The 19205-nt window shown below is 40.8% G+C and overlaps 1 protein-coding gene and 1 long non-coding RNA gene across 9 annotated transcripts in view; one reads left to right on the top strand and one right to left on the bottom strand.

Annotated features, from left to right (window-relative positions):
• Positions 1–444, bottom strand: part of LOC308571386 — a 70768-nt gene extending 70324 nt beyond the window's left edge. The window contains exon 1 of one of the 4 annotated variants that reach the window (XR_014001362.1): positions 233–444. This is a non-coding gene — a long non-coding RNA (uncharacterized lncRNA). The other 3 variants (XR_014001363.1, XR_014001364.1, XR_014001365.1) reach the window with 3 other exon arrangements.
• Positions 12–18319, top strand: MEIOC (meiosis specific with coiled-coil domain). Of its 5 annotated transcripts, none has more exons than XM_081166216.1 (8): positions 12–88; positions 1592–1720; positions 5049–5209; positions 7980–8084; positions 8583–10428; positions 12307–12441; positions 14874–15054; positions 16679–18319. In XM_081166216.1, exons 2-8 carry the CDS (start codon positions 1679–1681, stop codon positions 16906–16908), a joined length of 2700 nt encoding a protein of 899 aa, XP_081022342.1. In that variant the 5' UTR covers positions 12–88; positions 1592–1678; the 3' UTR covers positions 16909–18319. The 5 variants fall into 5 exon arrangements, with proteins under 5 accessions (XP_081022342.1, XP_081022341.1, XP_081022340.1 ...); XM_081166215.1 differs by lacking the exon at positions 12–88 and adding an exon at positions 559–702; XM_081166214.1 differs by lacking the exon at positions 12–88 and adding an exon at positions 563–713.
• Positions 18320–19205: the final 886 nt, after the last annotated feature.

Below are 19205 nucleotides of genomic sequence, written 5' to 3'. Positions count from 1 at the left end.
GGTGAACAAACCACTTTCCCGGCTTCTCATTGGGCAGGCGGCGACGCGTCCAATCGCGCGCCAGGTGTCCCTCGGTCCGCTGAATGGGGTAGGCGGAAAAGGGCAAAAAACAATGGAGAGGTTGCGATTGGACGCGCGGGCTGCCCAATGCGCAAAGAAGCCGGCGCCGATCTGGGGGTTTGGAGGAGGAGGAGGTGGTGGTGTGCCCTATATGAACATGGGATTGGCCCACCTCTACGGAGACGGACGTCGGCAACCGCCAGTTAACGCGAGCAGGGGGAGGGGAGGCGTGCTGGAATCACACTTTTGCCTCGGGCTCGCCCTCTATTGGTGGCCCAGAGCTCCATACCCTCGTGGTTAAATGTCTTGAGACCTGAGGGAGGAGGAGGCGGGCCTACGGGGGAGGAGAAAAGGGAGCGGAGGGAGGAAGGTCGGCGCCTTATTGGCCGCCCGGCTTCGGGTGCTGGCCAATCGCGCGGTGGAGGGAGAACCTCGGCGGGCCCCTTCTCTGCCACCCGGCCGTCCCCTCCCCTCCCCCCTCCCTGTCAGGCTTGGTAACGGCTGCCTTGGCTGTTCTCGCAGCGCCGTCAGAGCCAGTCTGGGCTGCAGGGTGAAGGGAGCTACCACGCCCCCCTGCGCGGTCATGGCGGGGGCAGCGCGACGCCCCTCTTTGGCCCCTGGTTTCCCTTGAAGAGGGGGCGGGTGTGTGTGGAGTGAGAGGCGCCCTTAAACCTGTGTAGGGAAGGGGATGGAGGTGAGGGGGTGGCCGAGCGGAGGGAGAGCAAGCGGCGGGGGTTGCTCTCTCTAGGGCGGGTAGGTTGAGGGGTGCGGGTCGCTGAGGGGGGAGAAGGGCCCAAGGGAGCCGCTGAGGGGGCGAGGAGTTGAGGCGCGGGGGGCGCTGTCGAAAGAGTAAGGGGTCTTGAAACGGGTGGGGGCTGCGTCTGGTGGGCTCCCCCTCCCCAGAGAGTGGGAAAGCAGCTCTTCCGAGTTAGGTCTGAATAGGAAGGTGGAGGGGGGGGTGGAAAGGGGTCGTCGGAAGGGGAGAGACGAGGAGAAACGGGTGTCGCGGGCTGAGGAAGCAAGGCGGGAGTGCAGAGGAATTTGGGGAAGCGGACGACTCGACAAGTTCGGCGTGGCCCTGGGATACCAGAACCGGGACACCCGGTTGTGTGGAACCAACTGTTGGCCAAGCCGTGTGTTTATTTTATTTTATTTTCACATCACACTTTCCCCCCTCATCTGCCTGCCATTTCTCAGTTGTTCCTCGGCAGAGAAATGATTGTGATTTCCTTCAGAACAGCGACACCTGTTTGGCTCTCAGTCGGCTTAGTTCCCGAAAAGCAGAACTTGAGAGAGTCAAAGGCACCTGTGTAGTTTCTCCCCTTGGCTTTCTCATATATATATGATTGCAGATCAGGCCTCGTTGATACTTTGGAGAAATGGGGAGGGGTGTCTATGTAATAGACTGGTTCTCTCAAACTCAGCATAATAATGCAGTGTGTAGGCAATCCGAAGGGGTGTGTGTGTTGGTATCTGTAAAACAAACAATTTAGATGTAGGTTAATTTGTCTTTCCACTTTTTTTGTCTCAGCCCAAAGTAGCATTCAGAGGCACCAGCCGCTATTTGAATAGTGCAGAGTCCAGTGGAAGACTGACGGATGTGTTCAATAACGTTATCATGACAGGTTGCAGCTCCTTCTATGATTGCTACAAATTGCAGGTTCAGTCAGTTTTTTATCAACTTGAGATAATTTTCTTTTAGAAATACATTAGAGAGTTTTCATAATAAAGCATTATGTAGCATTACACTATTAGCATGGTTCGATTTGATTTTACTGGCCTGATAATAAACACTGTATTTGAAATGCATTAGAGCTGCTTCTCATGTGATTTCTGTCCTTGAGTAATAACAGGGTACTATAAATTAAAGTAAGTATCATGTTGGGGCGGGGACGACGACACGCTCTTTATATGTTACTCTAGTTCTGTGGTATCCAAACTCCCATCCTCCAGGGCAACTTGAAAATTCCTCAGATTCTTGGCAGGCTACAATTATTTTTATGCCTGTTGTAGAAATTGCAGTACATTGTACTTGATTCTGTAGAATTTTTAATTTTTACCTTTATTGCTCCTTTTAGTTCTTATATATTGTATTTGATTCATTGTATTATAATTTAAAGTCCGTCAGATTCAAATTGTAGTCCAGTAAAATACAATATAAGAAATAAAAGAAGAAATAAAAATACAATTAAAAATCAGTATGGAGTGGCTATGTCATCTTCCACCTTCAGCCACAAATTCAGACACGCTGCAGACCACCTGAATGCAGCTTGCAGACCACAGTTTGGGAACTCCTGCTGTACTCATAATGCTCATTTCCTTATCATCTGTGTCGTACGATGATATCCAGGAGGGCAGCGGTCTATAGTCAGTCTCCTGTCATATCCAGAAGAACTTGGAAGGAATGAGACTACATGAAATACTTACCCTTCTAATGTGTTACATTTCAACACTCACTTCTAAGTACACGATAACTCATTATAGTTGAACTTTAAGTTAAACATATTTGAAAACTTGGGTGAAAAAGCATATGCCCATGTTTGAATGGCAGTTAACTCTATTAATGTGCAAGTTCTCCAAGGAGTTCCAGAGTGGTGTGTATGGGCTTTCAAGCTGTTCTGAAAGGTAAAGAGTTCCTTTTTTCCCCAAACACTGCTTGGGCGTCTAATAGAAGTATCCAATGTTTTCAGTGAATAGTGGACTTACTTTCTTTTAAATTATCTTCACACCCGCAATTGCTGTATTAGTGTGGTGCCATGTCCTCTAGTTTGATGAGCTGATGTGCTGATGCAGCCCTATAGATTGATGATCCAGGTTCAGAAGTAGTGTTTGACTGAATACCTGTTTCTGGGACAACAGTGTGGCAGGGCTGTTTCTTTCTTGCTCTGTTAACTAGATGGTCATTTAGTTTGAGCTAATTTGAGCTAGTAGGGTACCTCTTACTTTCTTGTAGAGCTACATCAACTGCCCTAGTAAGCTACCTATTGTATGGAGTGTTAGACAAATACAAATTGTGATATAGAGAGGAAGGTTCATACTTCTCCATACCATGAATGGCTAGCAGTGTACAAACACAAAAGGGCTTTCTCTGGCAGTACCTCATCTCTGAAACCCTTCTGAGGAAGAACCAGGCATACTTTTTGCAAGGCTATGTTCAGGAAGAATTTGAATAATTTTTTATTTCTTAAGATCATTGGAAGGGGATAGGTATATATAGGCACTGTGGTTTCTATAACTAATCCTTAATTATTGAAAATTGTCTCAATGGATTTTATGTTGTTAGCTGCCTTCAGTACTCTTCAGGAAGAATAGATGGGGAATAAATTTAATTAATAAATAGCCCCATCTTTCAGTGAGAGAGTAGTACACAATATCTTAACTCCCTTCTGACTGCATCTGCAAATAAAATAATATATTCTTTAAAAATAAAATTTCTGAATAGCTAACTATCTTCCATTTGCTTCTCAGCTAAGCATCCAGTTCTGATAGATAATTTACAGGCATCCTAACTTTTAATGGGATTTAAAAGAAAGGTTTAGCAAATTCAGTTTAACACTTGCATATTAAAAGTTACTACTTATCAGATTGTCCATAATGAATTTGTGCAACCATAGCTGCTTCAAACATTTTCGTATTCTCACTTAGCCATGAATTGTCTAGCTCAGGTGGGCAGAAGGTAGATTACTATCTTCTGAAAGGTCTTGGAGTAATCTACTCCAAGTATAGTAGTTTGGCAAGTATATCTGATTCTCACTTGTTTAACAAATAAAGAAAGCTTGTGTGAGGGAAATGAGGGATTTTTAATGGAAAAGTAATGTAAACTTAGTTCTGATAGGAAAAAAAAAGATTTAAAAGCCTGAAGTAAAACCTGCTTTAGGTCTTATACAAGTCTTGTCTCTTTAGCTCCTTAGCAGTTGGTATTGGTTGTTAGACTTGATGCTAGAATATAGAACTAGAAAATATTTCAAATTCATTTTTCCAAACATTAAAGAGAATTGTAAAATATTTTGTTCATTAAAAGTACTGTATAAATGATAATATATGTGAATGAACAGCCATGGAAACTGAACAAGCAATCATTTCACCAATTAAAATTCAATGCATAAGGCATAACTCAGTTTTCATTTTCAGGTATCACAGTGCACTTATAAGCTTATATTTCCCATGGAGACAGAAAGTGTTGTATACCACATAGGCTTAGGCATGCAGCATTACACACATTACTCTATTGCTGGATGTTTTCCCTGGACATCACACTTTCGTGCATCCAGTATACAAAATTGGATTAGGATTACTTCATTGGGGTCATATGATGAACACATCGCTTTGACATACTTTATTCATTTACACAAGTAAAACTGATTGCACACTAGGTTATTTAGTAATAAATGAAATCCAAATAGAATTCCCCATAGTACAAAGTGTTGTATAATAAAATTTAGCCCAGCAAGTATAATTATCTTCCACTATGCAAAATCCTGCTGAATTGTGTTAAGTTTCAACAACAAATTCCCTTTAACTGGGAGAAGTAATAACGTACTCCTACCTCAGAGATTAATTTGGAAACAAATTTTATTTAGTGTTGTTTACTGGTTTTCTTAGAAACTAAAAAACAGAAGTATGTTAAATTAGGGAACATTATCTCTGGAACTGTGGGGGGAAATACTCTCAAGGGTTTTAAAGCAAAATGTAGCTATATTTGTGGTTGCTATTATATACCTTTGCTGTAGCCTATTTCAGATCAGTAAAAGTCCCCGCCCCCCTACCCGTCAAAGTGGCTGAGTAATCTCTCTTTAGTGTGTCGTGATGTGGCTCCTTTGCAGTAGTCGTGGGGACGACTAGTACTGTCTGGAATCAATTAGCTGAACTTGATGGCCTTTGGTCCTTTCCAACCAATTTATTCTCAATTTAGGAAATTAATTATGAAATTAATGCATTAAAATTAATATTTTTAATATTAATTTTCTCTTCTTGAATTTAAAATACAGAGTGAAGAGAATGTAGACTTACGGCAGACTTACAGTACTTCAATTTCTACAGCTTCTGAATGTTCAAACCACGCTGATTCATCTCTTTTCTATGTCCCATGGTCTACATATGCAGATGATATTAAACAACCCCCTAGTTCTCAGATTAGTGTAAAGAACAGGTACATAATTTAACTGTTATATGACTAGGAAGAGAAAATTGTATGGTAAATAGTTTGCTTATTTTCATTGCATTAATTGCTAGTTTCTACAGGACTGAAGGGTACAAATTGACAATACATGTCCAAAAAACATGTGTTTTTTGGAGAGAATTTGTGAATGGTGGGTTTTTATTTTTCATGTTCAGAATCCATCTTGACTCTATAGTTGGTGTCAGAATTGAGTTCTTTTCAGGTCAGGCTAGCAACTCAGAAGTTTTTTTGCTTTTTGATGTAGAATGCAGCTATGCTCACTTTCTTTAATTTATATTGCTTTGATTTGTTCCATATATTGTCAGGCATCAGCCACTTCATTCTGTTCTTACCACCTATTTATAGCATATGAGAATGAGCAACCCCTCTGAAGCTTTCCTGATTGGGTCTGGGTGGGTGTGGAAATCCTGAGCCAAACTTAGAACTCAGAAAGGTGTTATTATACCCTCTTCTATACCCCAACCTCACTCCCCCTGCCCAAGTCATTGGCAGGAGCAGCAGAGGGAGTTGAAAAGAAATACTTCTTTCCTTTTCTCACCCCCCTCAGTCTAATAGAAAATGGATTTGTGGCTGTAGTTATTTCAAGAGCTCCTGCAGTTGCATGAACTGTAAGAACTGCATCTTCCATAGTTCACTGCACCCCATCACACTTGGTATAATCTACTGCACCACATCAGTGAGGGCAAAAGAAGAGGGGAGCAAGCGAGTGAGGGAAGAGAAAATTTATTTGTGCTTCTGTTGTTTTTCCACTGATGGGGGAAGGAAGAATGTGGGAAGGAAGGGTAATGTTCAGAGTGCGTAGCAGGGATGGCTTTAGGGTGTGGAGAGGAGTGGCAGATTTTTATTTGAGTGGGAGAGGAAGTTCGGAGTATGTAAAATAGGTGTTAGGAACCTTTGGCCCTCTAGATATTGCTGAACTACAACTTCTAGCAAGCATGGCCAATGGCAATGAATGATTGGAGTTAGAGAGCTGAAGTTTCTCCACACTTGCTATAAAACATACCTTTCCTTTTGAGGTGGGTTTTCCAGTGCCCTGAAATATTCTTCTGAGCCTGGCTTGGGAGAAATTTGCCAGCACCACTAGAACTGGGTTAGTGTACGGCATATGTCAAAGGATAGAGGTGTGATTTAGATGATCTTGAGATCCTGGTATAGCCCATTGAATCTATGGATCCTTTATTTGGAAACTTTCCCAGTGTTTCATTCTTCCATGGAAATTTTCTATTTCATATATTTATTAGCAACAATGAATGGGAGCCAAATGCAAATATTGTGCAAATACAATATTAGGCAAAGTTGGTAATTTCACATTTCTAGCTTTGTTTATTAAAGTAAAATAAACATGGCCAGTAAGATCAGTCTAGGGCATAAGAAAATTGATACAAATTACCTGAGTTCAAAATCTTGTGTTAAACCACACCACTGTTTATCAGTTGATTTACTTACAACATAGTAACATCATTTTTCTTCCTGCTGTCTAAAATCTTACAAGAGATTGTTTAGCTGGGCTGCCTCAACTTGAAGTGGGGAAGCTGGTTCACCAGGCTTTTACTTTTAGCTCACCATGGTCTTTTTGGCAAGCTATGCCTACCTGCTCCATACATGACATCAGGTGTGAGGCAGGTAAGGGCAGGGCTTCAAAGGAACAATTGGGAGCTTAAAATGAGTTGCCAATTGTTCCTTTGCTACAGCAAGACATGCTTTTACTGCCCATTAGCTGATGGGTGGCAGAGGCAGCCTTGCTCCAAGAGGGTTAAGCAGTTCTAAACCGCTGAAAAACACAGGTGGGTGGGACCTCCAGTTTATCAGCAGTTTCAATGGAAACCATTTCTCCATCCCTATACTGCTTCTTTGACTTCTGACAACCAGAGGTTCAAGGAGCAGTGTGGGGCTGTTTGAAAGCTCCTTTGCAAGCAGCCCCACTCTGCTGTTTGAACCTCCTGTTTTGAGAGGTTCATGTAGCAGCATGGAGCTATTTACAGACTTTCAAACAGTCCTGTACTGTGCTTTGAAGTCAAAGCTCATTGTCACCTGATATCACGATGATGGGTGACTGAAAGGTTGGTGGACCTGCTCACTTGTCAGATTTGGCCCGGCAGGGGTAGGGAGATAAGGATCTGACCTGCCAACCAGAAAAAGTTTCCCACACCTGTCCTTGGGGTTTGCCTGCAGCAGGGATGAACACATTGTATGTGGTTCAAGTCTGCATGCAGTCAAATATGCGCAGTCTGCATGTGAGGCGGATAAGTTAAATTATTGAATCATTTGTATATTCCACTCATCGACAGGTTTAACATGCTGTCATTCATAATAGTCTGCGGGAATTCTGAACCGCAGGCTCTCATAATATGTCTGGGTGTATAATGTACTATAAATAATCTGAACAAAAAAAGAACTTGTTGGGCTTCAAGTCAACATGATGGTTGTGACGTGGGTCTTTGACAGCTTGGGAAGCAGCACAGTCAAGAGGTTAAAGGGATTTTGATTTTCTTCCCCCTTTTGTAGATGGTGAAATGTCTCAGTGGTCTACATTCAGCCTTTACATTCCATGCTAGCTCTCAAACAATCTGTTAATGTGTGAGATCTTTGTGGAACACAGGCAGTTCTAAAAGCTGCAGTTCCAGGATATTGTTGATTTTTTTGGTGGCAAATGTTATAGCTAGAAATAATAGAAATGTAAATATGAATATAGGCAGACATTCTTAGCAAATACTTAACCTACTTTTCTCACCCCACTTAGGATTCAAACAGAAAGAAATGACTATGGCAGTGAAACAGACTTATATGGACTTGTGTCTAACATCTTGGAAGAACAAGATAAATCTCAGCCATATTTTGCTGACGGGTTGGTAATATATTCAACATAGGATAGTAATTTCCTACACATCTACTCACTTTTCCCAACTGCTCTTGTTCCACTGAGAATATCCTGCATCTGCCATCAGTGGAAGCTTGTAATTTCTGCTGCCATTATCAAGAAGGCAGTAATGCATATTAACCTGAATCTTACATTTTTTATTAGTGTATTTGTGGTTTTGGCAAGTACTTTAAACAGCTTATTACACATCATTCATATATAAAGATGTGCATTAAATAAGTGGTATGCCAACTACATGCAGACCTCAAGTATCGGTTTTGAAACCCCCCCCCCAAAAAAAAAAAAAGTTTAGTGTGATCCAGCTTGATACATGTCTCTGGCTTTCACAGTCTTCATTTGTAATTATACCAATAGCTCTGACAACACACTGGCCATGGGACATACCAAAAGTAAAAACAAAGATTAGTATAATAGGTTAAAATCTATGTAAGGAATTGCGCAACTGTTTATGTTTCGTTCTTGTAGGGCGTGCGCCTCCAACTTAAAATCAGTATGGCCTGTGAGCACAACCCGATTTACAGACCACCCTGACCTGCTGTCAGAAACAAAGAGGCCAATAGATGGAGCCATCCCTCAACAGACTTTTTATGGTGGAGAAACTTTGCCCGTGTCTGACAAACAGTATATGCATGCTGGTCCTGTAGCATTGCAACAGAAAGTGGATGACCTTTACCATGGGCTCACTAACATCGACATTGATGAGCAATGGCTGTACCCTTCCAGGAATGATCATGTCAGCTGTTATAATATTCAGAACAATGAGAATGCAAAGACACCACAGTTTCAAGACTATTCATATGTGAAAACATGTTTTGCCCCACAAACCAGTCTTTTAGAAGCAATAAAAGAATCAGGAGCAGATACTTATGCTTATGGAAGGGATAAGGTAGGTCCTAAAGGACATGATGCACAGGTGCACCAAAAGAGAGCTGAGATGCTTCTTTCACAATTTAGTAGATATGGTGAAAGTGCAGATTATTGTAGATACCTGGATTATTCTCATCCAAATAAAACAAAGCATAATAAAAATGCAAATTATAGTGTTCAAGAGAGTAAAAAATTACCAAGTGGAACACCCGAGTTACCAGCTTTAGATACTGATAATTATAGCAAACTTTTTCAAAATAAACCAGCTGTCCAGAAGAAAATGGAAGATGTCTCTTCAGAACAGCAGAATTTTACATTTCAAAAGACTACCGGACTCATGTCAGAAAAGCAGTTTGTGAATGAAAATTCATTTACCCCTGACTTTGGTTTAAAATCAGATTTTGCCCTCAAATCTCACACAGCTGTTTCGGGGAGTGGTGATTTTGCAAATGCTACAGAAAATTCAGAATATTTCAAATCACTGAATATCTTATCAACAAACCCAGTAACTTCTTCATCAGGCACAAATCTAAGGCCAACATGGATCAACATACAGACTAAAAACAGTTCCTCCATCCCTATTCGGAATCAAAGCACCTTGATAAAGTTGAATAATCATTTAACTGCTGGTTCAAAAGGTTCCAATCATTCTTATGATTTTTCTCAGTTGCCATCAAGCAATGCAACTTTAAGCAATAATTTGTTGCTCCAGAAATATTGCCAAGAAAACCCCACAGTATTTTCCGGTTTTGATTTCAATGATAGCAACGCTGGAGACAGAGTTCAGTCTGCCGGTCATACAGAAGGACTGGGTAAGGTAACAGAAGAAAGTCTTTTTGAGTCCATGATTGACAAAAAAATCAAACCAAATGGTTTTTGTGATAACTATACGCAGCAATATGGGATCATTGAAAATGTGAACAAGCACAATTTTCAAGTTAAATCACAGAATGGACATTATGATGCTGAGGACGGACAAAAACATCTAGATGGACTGTCACAGAATACTTACCAAGATTTACTGGAGTCTCAAGGTCACTTCAGTAGTCACAGGCAAGGAAGTGGAGACAATATTGTCAGTAACCGTGTGAACCGCACTCAGGCTTCTTGCTTTTCAAACAATTTCATGATGGGTGACTTGAGGCACAGTCCAAGTGTTCCACAGCTTAATTCAAACAGATTTCCTTTGAAATCTACCCATCCTTTTGGGCATTCTGTCATTCCCCTGATGGATTCTTATGATTTGTTCTCCTATGATGATTTAAGCCACTTGTACCCTTATTTTAATGATATGATGTACGGAGACAATTCTTTCACAGGCTTCATGCCAACATTTGGATTTCAAAGACCAGTGAAAACTAGGAGTGGGTCAGCCAGTGAACTTCATATTAGGTTGGAAGAATGTTATGAACAATGGAGAGCTTTGGAGAAAGAACGGAAAAAGGTAAGAAGAAACATGCATATCAGAAGGGAGTACAAAACGGGGAGTAGATACAGCAGTGAACAGAATCTTTGAAATTACTTAATAAGTATATTGAGTAGTTTCAAATATTCTGTTCACTACTGTATCTAAGAAACAGAAGGATTAGGCTAAGCTTATAGGAACAGCTTTCTTATCAATGCCTAGGACCAGGGACATGGAACAGGTTTGGGCTGCTCAGTCTTCTGTCCTGATCAATTGGAAATTGCTGGCACAGTTGTTTAAACCAGTACTACTTTAGAGAAGGGACGCGGGTGGCGCTGTGGGTAAAACCTCAGTTCCTAGGACTTGCCGATCGCATGGTCGGCGGTTTGAATCCCCGCGGTGGGGTGAGCTCCCGTCTTTCGTTCCCAGCTCCTGCCCACCTAGCAGTTCGAAAGCACCCCTAAGTGCAAGTAGATAAATAGGTACCGCTTTATAGCGGGAAGGTAAACGGTGTTTCCGTGTGCTGCGCTGGTGCTGGCTTGCCAGAGCAGCTTCGTAACGCTGGCCACGTGACCCGGAAGTGTCTCCGGACAGCGCTGGCCCCCGGCCTCTTAAGTGAGATGGGCGCACAACCCTAGAGTCAGACACGACTGGCCCGTACGGGCAGGGGTACCTTTACCTTTACCTTTACTTTAGAGAGGTCAGGGTCTTGTTTAACTGTTCGGTAATCTGATCCTGGTTAAAACAGCCTCAAGCTTGTCAGAAAACATAAATGTAGTGCAGGTCCAAGAACTGATAGCTTTGATTGCTGCAAAACCTTTTTGTGGACCACTTGAATGGAATTTGCAGGCAAGAGGCAATTTACGGTAGTTTCTAGCCTCTAAAGCCCAATAAAAAATAAAAAAAATACTTCTGACAGTTTTCCTAACATTCCACAATTCTATTCTAGCAGCCTCCTTTGAGCACATATTCCTGCATTTTTTTTGCAACATAGTAGCATTTTAGAATGTCACTTGTGCTTGCTGGAGCTAAATCCTTTACTTAGCTGTATGATGCAGCTTTGATTGCCAGTTAAAAGACCTACTGTATTGGCCCGGATACAGTATAAGCCTCACCAGAATATAAACTGCTCCCTTAAAATTCTGCAGGCACTCACATCACACCTGTTCTGTTTTACCGTATATCTGTTTCAGCAGTGATACCATAAAAGCCAATTTTTGTAAGGTCGCAAATTTAAGCCACACGTTAACTTTTCACAGTCAGAATTTGTAAAAAAAGAGGCTTATACTCAGGCCAATATGGTATATACATAATGAATATTCTAAATTGTTGTGATACGTTTTTAGTTCTAACACTGTTCCAATATAATTGGTGTTTGGAAGTTAAAATAATGAACATTAAAATATGCCCGTTTTACTTTTTGAAGGCTCTGAATGTAATTTAGGGTCTGTTAAAATTAGTAGGAAAGCCTTCACACTGACCAATGTAGATCTAAATTGTACCCTTTCTACAGAATGCTGCATAATTCTTATTCTCTGCAGGGAGCATGGCAACATTTAGTTAGTTATTTTGCAATACTTTGGGTAACAATATTTATGTTTTGTTTTCAGTTTGCTACCTCAGCTGCAGGTGTGTTTTGCTTCTTGAGATCTTGAATTATTCTAGTCCAGCTCAACACCCTTTGTCAAATTAGAAATAGGATGCTGAGTTTTGCAAATATGTGCTATAGGTTACTACAATATTTTTTATTTTCAGGAGTTTGGGTTTGGCTTCACAACTGAGATGTCACTAATGGCTGTGTTTCAAGTAGATACCCTCATCATTTGTATCCCAAAAGAAGAATAAATCAAGTTTCCTATAATATACTCCCCATACTTTACCGTCTTTAACATGACAGATTAATTGTATCTTTTCCAGACTGAATCAGCTCTTGCCAAGAATTACCCTGGGAAGAAAGTGTCTAGTACTAACAACACTCCAATTCCAAGACTGACATCAAATCCATCCAGAGTTGATCGCTTAATTGTGGATCAGTTACGAGAACAAGCCAGAGTGAGTTATTTGATGTCAAAATACCAAATTTTGACTAGTTTGGACCCTTCACGCCCAAGACCTTATCAGCCTCTTCTGCTCCCCAAACTGGCATAAGTATGCCTCTAATTCTGTCTCCCCTGAACATCGGAATTGTGATGCTAGATGTTCCAAACACAAAACATATATGGTTGTTGGAGGGTATCCGCATACGGGTTGTTCCTCCCAATTGTTCCAGTTGGGAGGACAATGCAAGATAGTTTTGTGTACTCCATTCTGTGTGAGGCAGAGCCAGTCCTAATTCCAGTTCTATCTGTCTACAATTTACAAAACCTTGGCAGAGGCAACAGATTAAAAAAAGGAGACATTTTGTCTGCTTCTTGGCTTCAGACCCCTACTAGACTGGTCTTCACAGCGTAGGAAACCCCAGCAGTGCCTTCCCTGATCCTCGAGCCCTTTGGGAAGCAGAAAGGTTAGAAAGGCAACGCACTCCAAAGTCGGACCATTTCATCCATTCCTGAAAATTGGAACAAATCACACAAAATGAAATGAAAACACAGGGCCAAACTACATGTGTGCAAATGGAAGCTCAATGGCTTCTTCTTTGCTTTGCTCCAAAAGCTGCTTGAGAAATGGCAAGGAGGAGGCACTTAAACCTGTCTCCATCTCAAATTACCTCTCTAAGTGAAATATGACAACCTTAATGGGGCTGAAGTTCCAGGCAAGTTGGGAGACGTGATGTACTAGATCAGAGGGCATCAGAGATGTCCTGTTTCAGTCTTGTAAAGCAAGGATTGGATTAGTACCCAGTGCACATGAACTCACATCTTACAGCAGGCTGCACACAAGAATACCTGCACATTCAACTGTAGAAAAGGTGTTTGGTTGTAGGGAGTGTGAACTGGAAAAAAGGGAGAAAAGTTCAAAAAGTTGGGGAAATGATTATGTAGTTTGGTTCATAGTCTTCTGACCTACTTTGGATTACTTGATTAGCAACGCAGCGCTTATCTTCTGAAAAGTCATTTCATAGGGAAATCTGGTCATTTTTCACCATGCATTTCTTTTGAGGTCCTGATCCAAAATGGGTTATCAAAACTTTTCCTTTGCTTTCCTGGCCAAACCTCCTGGCACTGTCCTTTCTGAAGCTGTCAGTGTAGTTCTTAATCTGTTTTCTGTAGGTTCCCACAGCCAACCTGGTAAACCTCCTATAGCCTAGTCTCCTTCCCTTGCCCCCAATCAAATCCATATGTTCCTTCGTTGAGTTAAACCAGATATATTTCTTTGCCTTAGAACTGCATGGCTTTGCTGGCATGAAAATGTGGTTCTCTCATGTAAAAAAACCCGATAATTTAACAGAATTCATTGGGAGCTGGGATTTTTTCCTTCCTTGGTGAATTTAGTTTTGATTGATATATACATACAGGCAACTCAAAAGTTCAACAAAGGGCAAGGATGTAGCAATTCAGAAGTATGCCTTGAATTTATGCTATTTGAATTTTAGTGCTTGCTGTACTTTGGGGAAGAACTTGGTTGTGCCTTGCTGGATTCAAGAGGGTAATTAGCAGTGAAGGCTGATACATTAGAGCACGCCCATCAGTCTTGATTTCTCCAGGCCCACCTGCCTTCTCATTTACAAGCAGTTCCAGAGGGTGGCTGTGGCTATCTGCTTCCCCCTTAGCTTCAGTTTTCCCTTAGTTGGTGCCACCTCCATTTGGTGTTGCGCCCCTTTTAAAGCAGAGGTTGTATGGCCATCTGTCAGGGGTGCTTAGTTGCAATTCCTGCTGCATTGCAGGGGGTTGGACTAGATGACCTTTGGTAACACCTTCCAACTCTACATTTCTATGATTCCCACCCTACAAGTCTCAGTGACCATCTACCACCACTGGTGATAAAGTTTGTAGCTTAAGAAACATGGTTTTATATTTATGCATTGCGCCTTGATAAACTGACAATTAAAAAAAAATCAGTAAAGCAATGCATTATAATTTCCTAGAACTAACCTTTAACTAAACCACTGGTGTACAGCTGAATTAAACTTCAGTATTACATTATGGCTTTGGTTCTAAATACCCATTAGAATTGTCTAAGACTACAGTATGTTGTTAAAGTGAATTAGGAATCAGCCTTTTCAGTGCCAGGATAGCATTACTTAGGAACCCTATATAGGTTTATGTTAAGATTATTTTGAAATCAACAGGGTTCAAAACTTTAGCTTCTCATTTGCATCAGATGACCTTGAAACGCTTAGATTAAAAACCCCATCTTGCTATATGACTTGGGGATCTGCTCTTTGAGAAACACAAGACCAAAAGCTAGTTACATGGTTCTGATTTAAATGAGATGTTTGTAGCTGTGGATTTATAGACAGACATCAACAGACCTCATAAGAACTGCTTTATAGGAAGGAAGAGAACTATGAAAGAATTTAAATTGCTGTTCTTTAATATTTGCAGGTTGTGACTCTGCTGGGAAAAATGGAACGCCTGCGAAGTTCTCCTCTTCATGCTAACATCTCTACTGCTCTTGACAAGCACCTGGAAGCAATTCACATTGTGCAGTCCCGTAGAAAGGATGAAATTGTCAATGCTTCACATCGGCAAAGACAAGGAGCTCCCAGATGTCAAGATGATAGAGGTGCACTTTTCTTTTAATATTTGTTCTCCCAGTTTCTCTGCCTGGAGCCGTTTTAGGGCTTTTGTCCCAAATAAGAGAGGCATGTTTAATATTTGTTTGAAAGTTACACACCTAGCAAAGAGTAAGCACATTGTGTACTAAATAACAATTTCCAAAGTAGTATTAGATTCAGTAGGATTTCACCAAGGCTGCTTTGGAGTACAGTGGTACCTCGGGTTAAGTACTTAATTCATTCCGGAGGTCCGTACTTAACCTGAAACTGTTCTTAACCTGAAGCACCACTTTAGCTAATGGGACCTCCTGCTGCTGCCACGCCGCCGGAGCACAATTTCTCTTCTCATCCTGAAGCAAAGTTCTTAAGCTGAAGCATTATTTCTGAGTTAGCGGAGTCTGTAACCTGAAGCGTATGTAACCCGAGGTACCACTGTAAATGATTTGAGCACTACAATCCAAGAATTGCTGTGCAAGCAAGTTCTTTTGACTATGGTGTATTGACTGCTAAATCAGCTTACTGCCATATACTGCAAGTCTCCCCTGGCACTTTTGGGTTTTCATTACAGTGCTAAACATTGGTACAAGGTTCAGAGTTGAGATGCCAGATTACTTGATGCAATGAATCCAGAATGTCTTCTGGAATTAAGGAGTGGTATTCCATCATGTACGTTGGTTCTTCTTTTGTGCTGTTCTTTTTTACCCAGGGGTCAGCAACCTTTTTCAGCCATGGGCCGGTCCACCGTCCCTCAGACCATGTGGTGGGCTGGACTATATTTTAAGGGGGTAAATGAACGAATTCCTATGCCCCACAAATAACCCAGAGATGCATTTTAAATAAAAGCACACATTCTACTCATGTAAAAACATGCTGATTCCCAGACCGTCCGCAGGCCGGATTGAGAAGGCAATTGGGCCACATCCGGCCCACGGGCCTTAGGTTGCCTACCCGTTTTTACCCACCATCTGAAACAGTGGTAATGGGAACACTCTGAATTATGTTAGTGGAATGCAGAAAAAAAACACCCCACCACTCTTTCTTAAGGAGAATTAGGAGACCCAAACTCCTTTAAGGAGCAAGAACTTGTACTCACAGATGTCTTCTGCACTCACTACTTACAAGGGACGTCATGGAGAATTTAGTCTCTAGGCCCTGCCAATAGTAGGATTTTCCAGCCTTTCATCATCCCTAAGAGTTGTTTATCCTTTATAAGACAACTATCAGTTATTGTTTACATGACTTGTAGGGAAAGCTGCTTCATTCATATTATGCTTGACTGATTAGCTCAGAAATCTTTATCTCCTTGAATATCTCTTGCAAATGGATTATTGAAATAATGGGAGGTATGCAAAAACACAAATGTGAGTTTACCTGTTTAGCTGTTCATTTTTGCTTCACTGAGTCTTTGAAGAAGTTCCTTGTGGATTGTGTTCTTTAGGGGGAGAATGTGTATTTGGCATTCATAATTTGCATACCTTGCATTTCTACCACTGTTCAAACTGACAGGAATTACTCTTGTACAACAGCCAGTAAATGCAGCAAAACATTAATGCAGTTTTCTGTGCTAAAGTACACAATTTTGAACACTTCAGAAGAGTAGCAACATCAAATATTGTTTCCCCCCCATCTCAGATGTTTTTGCTCTTGCGCTGGCCATTAAAGAGATGTGCACAGCAACACGCAAAGCTCGCACTACGCTGTGGTGTGCTCTTCAGATGACCTTGCCAAAAACAACCCCGACAACTGGAACAACGGAGGTGGAAAAAGCCTTACATGAGCTAGTCCTACCTGAAGATAAGACCTATGAACAGATGAATAGTGGCAACCCTGCGATCCAGAGGGGAGAAACAAAAAAACATTGAGGAAAAAATAGAGATAATAGATATGGATGTATTATAGCACTGTACTAAATATTGTAAATGAACTTTTAAAGCTTTCCTTCCAAATTAAAAGTAAAGAGATATGTGAACTGAAGTTTGCTTATCCTAAACCCAGCAGCTACCTGCTGAGTAGCTGTTAACGCAACCAAGAAGCCTTTGATGTTATCAGAATCAATATATTGACTGGGCAGATCTAACGTTATGTTAAATAAATCAGAAAGTTTTAAACTGCCAAAGTAGAACTTAAATCCATTCTACAGTGCAGGCATATGCAATGATCATTCTGCCTGTGTGATACAGTTCTTTTAGATTTCGTTAGTAATTCTGTTTTCAAATAATGAATTTGAATTACTGTCACATGTTACTGTGTGCAGTCTAGTAACAGATAAGTTTTGATTGTGATAGAAAAAGAATTGTTCTCTTTAGACAATGAGTACCTGGAAACAGGAAGGAAACAAAGCTAAACATACCCAGTATGAATGTTAAATGAAAATATTTAAAAATACTTATTTATGAATTTGAAATCTTAAGAATCTAAAAGAAATTGACCAGATTTTCTTAAATTAGTGATATTATATAAAGCCATTATCTAACCATGCATGTTAGGGAACATTAAAAAAAACTTGCAAAAATCATTTGTACCTATTTTAAATAATATCAATATTATCTGTTAAAAGTATTTAAATGTGATCAAAATTACATTTATATAATTGAGCCTTTAGCAGTTGCACTGCAGCTGAAATAATGAATATTTTAACACCCTTGGTTTACTATTTTTAAAGAGGGTATCAAGAAGTTTTGAAGTGCACTTTCTTTGACGTTAACTCTTTAGCCAGTTCGGTTTGAGATTGTTTGGTGTATATTTTGTTTTCTTAGTTTGCTTCTGCATACTTTAGCACTGTTGAATGCTTGGTTTTTTTTTCTTAATATCTGATCTTTTTATTGTATGTGAGTAATTTATTCAATTAGCATGTTATTATGTGGCTCAGGAGATCTTGGGTTTTAACAATCTAGCATGAAGATAAATACATAATGTCTGGATAAAATTTACTTCTCTACCCTTGGTTAGGTACACAGATATTTTAAACATCTGTGTTCTTCCAACTTTTAGAAATCCCGGTATGCTAAAAAGTGTAATCAAACTACAAATTGCCTTTAGATGATGTAAGGGACTGATTGAGATTGCAGGAGAAACTGTAGGGGACCATTTTGATCATTGATACGACTTTCCATGCTGCCCACATAAACTTCATAAGGCAGCAGACTCATACCACCATACCATAGTAGCCACAAAGATGGGTTGAGTTTTGACATTGATACGTTACATGTTATGAAAATAAATATTGTACTATCTTTACTCTCGCCTAATAAACTGGCTTTTTGTTGAAAAGAATGCTACAATTTCTACATTTGTGTTCCTGTCTTTGGAAGTAATTCAGGCTCTTGCTATCGAGTTTTATGTCAAGCCTGAGGCCTCCATAGCAGATCATGTCCCTCTCTGTTTTATCATTATTTCCAAGACTGACCGTGAGTCACCACAATTATAGAATGCCTTCCCTTTTAAACAACTTGACAAATGTCTGAGCAACTTTTAGAAACCATGCAAGCCATTTCTTATGAAGATGTAGGTGCTGAGGTTAAGCAGGCATTCTGGAAGACTGGTGGCTACAACTGTCGATCTGCACCTAAATTATAGACAGCTGCATACTAGAACACAAGGCAATACTTTCCACTTCATTTTTTGAAGTAAAATTTATAAGCTTCCAGAAGTCTGAAAGTCACATTAGAAAGAACTTCAAATCCGTAAGGCAGAATGCCCTCTGTAAATATCACCCATGAGATGCCTGGGCAGGCTTTTATGGGCTACACCTACAAAGACACGTGAATGCCATCTATTAGTTGTCAGATATTAAGTGCCTTCTCTACTGTATATGGGATGCGGGTGGCACTGTGGGTTAAACCACAGAGCCTAGGACTTGCCAATCAGAAGGTCGGGGTTTGAATCCCCGCGACGGGGTGAACTTCTGTTTCTCGGTCCCTGCTCCTGCCAACCTAGCAGTTCGAAAGCACGTCAAAGTGCAAGTAGATAAATAGGTACCGTTCCGGCGGGAAGGTAAACGGCATTTCCATGCGCTGCTCTGGTTCACCAGAAGCGGCTTAGTCGTGCTGGCCACATGACCCAGAAGCTGTACGCCAGCTCCCTCGGCCAATAAAGTGAGATGAGCGCCGCAATCCCAGAGTCGGTCATGACTGGATCTAATGGTCAGGGGTCCCTTTAC

The sequence above is a fragment of the Podarcis bocagei genome (assembly GCF_964188305.1).
Source record: "Podarcis bocagei genome assembly, chromosome: 13".
Taxonomy (NCBI): Eukaryota; Metazoa; Chordata; class Lepidosauria; order Squamata; family Lacertidae; genus Podarcis; species Podarcis bocagei.
This window is presented reverse-complemented; position numbering and strand designations above follow the sequence as displayed.